This window comes from Cupressus sempervirens, chromosome 5, assembly GCF_028749045.1.
Source record: "Cupressus sempervirens isolate cs-2001-9-10 chromosome 5, ASM2874904v1, whole genome shotgun sequence".
NCBI classification, from domain to species: domain Eukaryota; kingdom Viridiplantae; phylum Streptophyta; class Pinopsida; order Cupressales; family Cupressaceae; genus Cupressus; species Cupressus sempervirens.
This window is the reverse complement of record NC_143122.1, coordinates 955,865,263-955,867,295: the sequence shown is the minus strand read 5'-3', so window position 1 is coordinate 955,867,295 and position 2,033 is coordinate 955,865,263. Positions and strand designations below refer to the sequence as shown.

Genomic DNA, 2,033 nt, shown 5'->3' with positions numbered 1-2,033 from the left:
TGAAGAGGATATAGCAGATGTAACCTCCTCCTGTATCTTCAACGTGCCGAAGCCACTGCGAGACTTCAACGACCGGTTGTACAGTCCACACCTTGTTTCCATCGGCCCTTTCCATTACGGGAAAGAAGAGCTTGAAAGCATGGAGAAGTCCAAATCTGAGGCAGTTCGGAGAATGCAAAAGAGAGTTCAGAGGACACATGGTTTTGCTTCTATCGAGTCAATTGTGGAGAACCGCATACTCCCCAAGGACAGCGAGATTAGGGCGTTTTAGGGTAAAAGTATTCCACACAACCGTATTCAATTGGCGTGGATGGTCACCAGGGACGCTTGTTTTCTCTTTGAGTTCCTTGTTAACTATGCAAAGTTCTTCTCAAGTGGTAAGATTATTTACAAGGAGGACGTGGCTGCGTTCTCGTGGAAGAGTGATTATGTTTTCGACGTCGCTTATCAGAATCCGACGAGGGAAAGGATTATGGACGACATACTTTTGTTTGAAAACCAAATACCTCTTTGGGTTTTGCAGAATCTTCTTGAAGTTGAGATGGGTTCAAAGGAGGCTGCCGATCAGAAGTTGGATTTCTTGATGGAATTGCTGCTCAAGTCTGCGAATCGGCACAAGGTTTTCATGTGGTACAACTCAGATTCGTACAGCATGTGCGGTCACGTTTTGGAGGTAGTCTATTACGGGACATGTGGCAGAGATGTTAGCTCCTACGCTCATGTTGAGGCTCCCGACTTGCCGCCCTCCCCGTGCAATCAAATAAAAGCCTACTTTGACAACGGGGTTGGTTTGTTCAGGTCAGTTTCTAGCCGTTGGCGTAGTCTCCCCTCCCCAGAGTCGTTGCAGCTTGAACTTATGAAGCTTCCATCGGCGGTGGATCTGACACAACAAGGAGTGAAGATTCGTCCATTGCTGGTCGAAGAAGCAATCAGATGCGCATCGGGTTATCCAGCTCTTCAATGGATGAGATTTGACGAGGAGTTTTCCACGCTTTACATACCACAACTGAGGGTCAATCCGCAATCAGATTTAGTGATGAGGAGCATTGTTGCAATGGAGGTGAGCACGAAACACAGGTACCATCCACGGCCAATGACTCAGTTCGGCATATTTATGGATGACCTCATTGATACGGAAGAGGACGTTGCTGTGCTAACGAATGCAGATGTCAATAGAAACTTCTTTGGGAGTGACCAAGAAGTGGCGGATCTCTTCAACTCGATGACCAGAGGGATTACCCCTCTTCAGGGTTGCAAAGTGGTTAATGACGTCAGAAGGGGATTGCATAAGTATACTAGAAGGAAGTATAAGATTCTCTGGAGCGAGTTTGTGAGGGCTTATTTTTCCAAGCCCTGGTTAGTTGCTGGGCCCATTGGTGGCGTGGCACAGGTGCTTAGGGAGTTTGTGGGTAGTTATTTTTCACTTCCCTGGCTTCTCGCTGTTTTAATGGCTACCGTACTGTTGTTTCTCCTTACATTGGCATAGATTATTCTCTTGGAAAATTATACTGTGAAATCAGTGATGTGCGAGGGAGAAAATTAAAGCATTATTCCCCAGTGAGATTTTTCATTGTTTTTTAATTAAAATCTATTTAAATAGAGAAGGTTAAGAACTTTATTTTTTTCTCAGAAATTTCCTTTGTTTTTTGGTGGCATTGTTGAAACAGTCAAGTACCTTTTTGGTCATTTCAAGACATTTTGCATAGATGTCCACATCCGCGCAAGGACAGATGACTTTCTATCTATCTCCCTACTTTGGGTTTATGCTTGTTTCGTTTTTGTAGGGTGAGTGCAACAACATGCAGCTCACTTGCATCTATGCTTCTACATTTTGTTTCTATGCATGTCTGGGCGATTGTATTTCATATATCTCTTGTAGTCTCCCTTTGAATTTCTGCTTAATAGCTAGACAATGTCAAGATATTGGAGTGCTATGCTTTTCATCAAGTAGTTTGGTTGCTACCCTTATTTGTCATTATCCACAATATTGTCCAAATATTTAGTATAGATGACAGCAATCCTCATTGCCTCCC

The 2,033-nt window shown here is 43.8% G+C and overlaps 1 protein-coding gene across 1 annotated transcript; it reads left to right on the top strand.

Moving 5' to 3' along the window:
• Positions 1–310: 310 nt before the first annotated feature.
• Positions 311–1,486, top strand: LOC149559128 (UPF0481 protein At3g47200-like). Its single transcript, XM_089831251.1, has one exon. The coding sequence runs from the start codon at positions 311–313 to the stop codon at positions 1,484–1,486; it is 1,176 nt and encodes a 391-aa protein (XP_089687377.1).
• Positions 1,487–2,033: the final 547 nt, after the last annotated feature.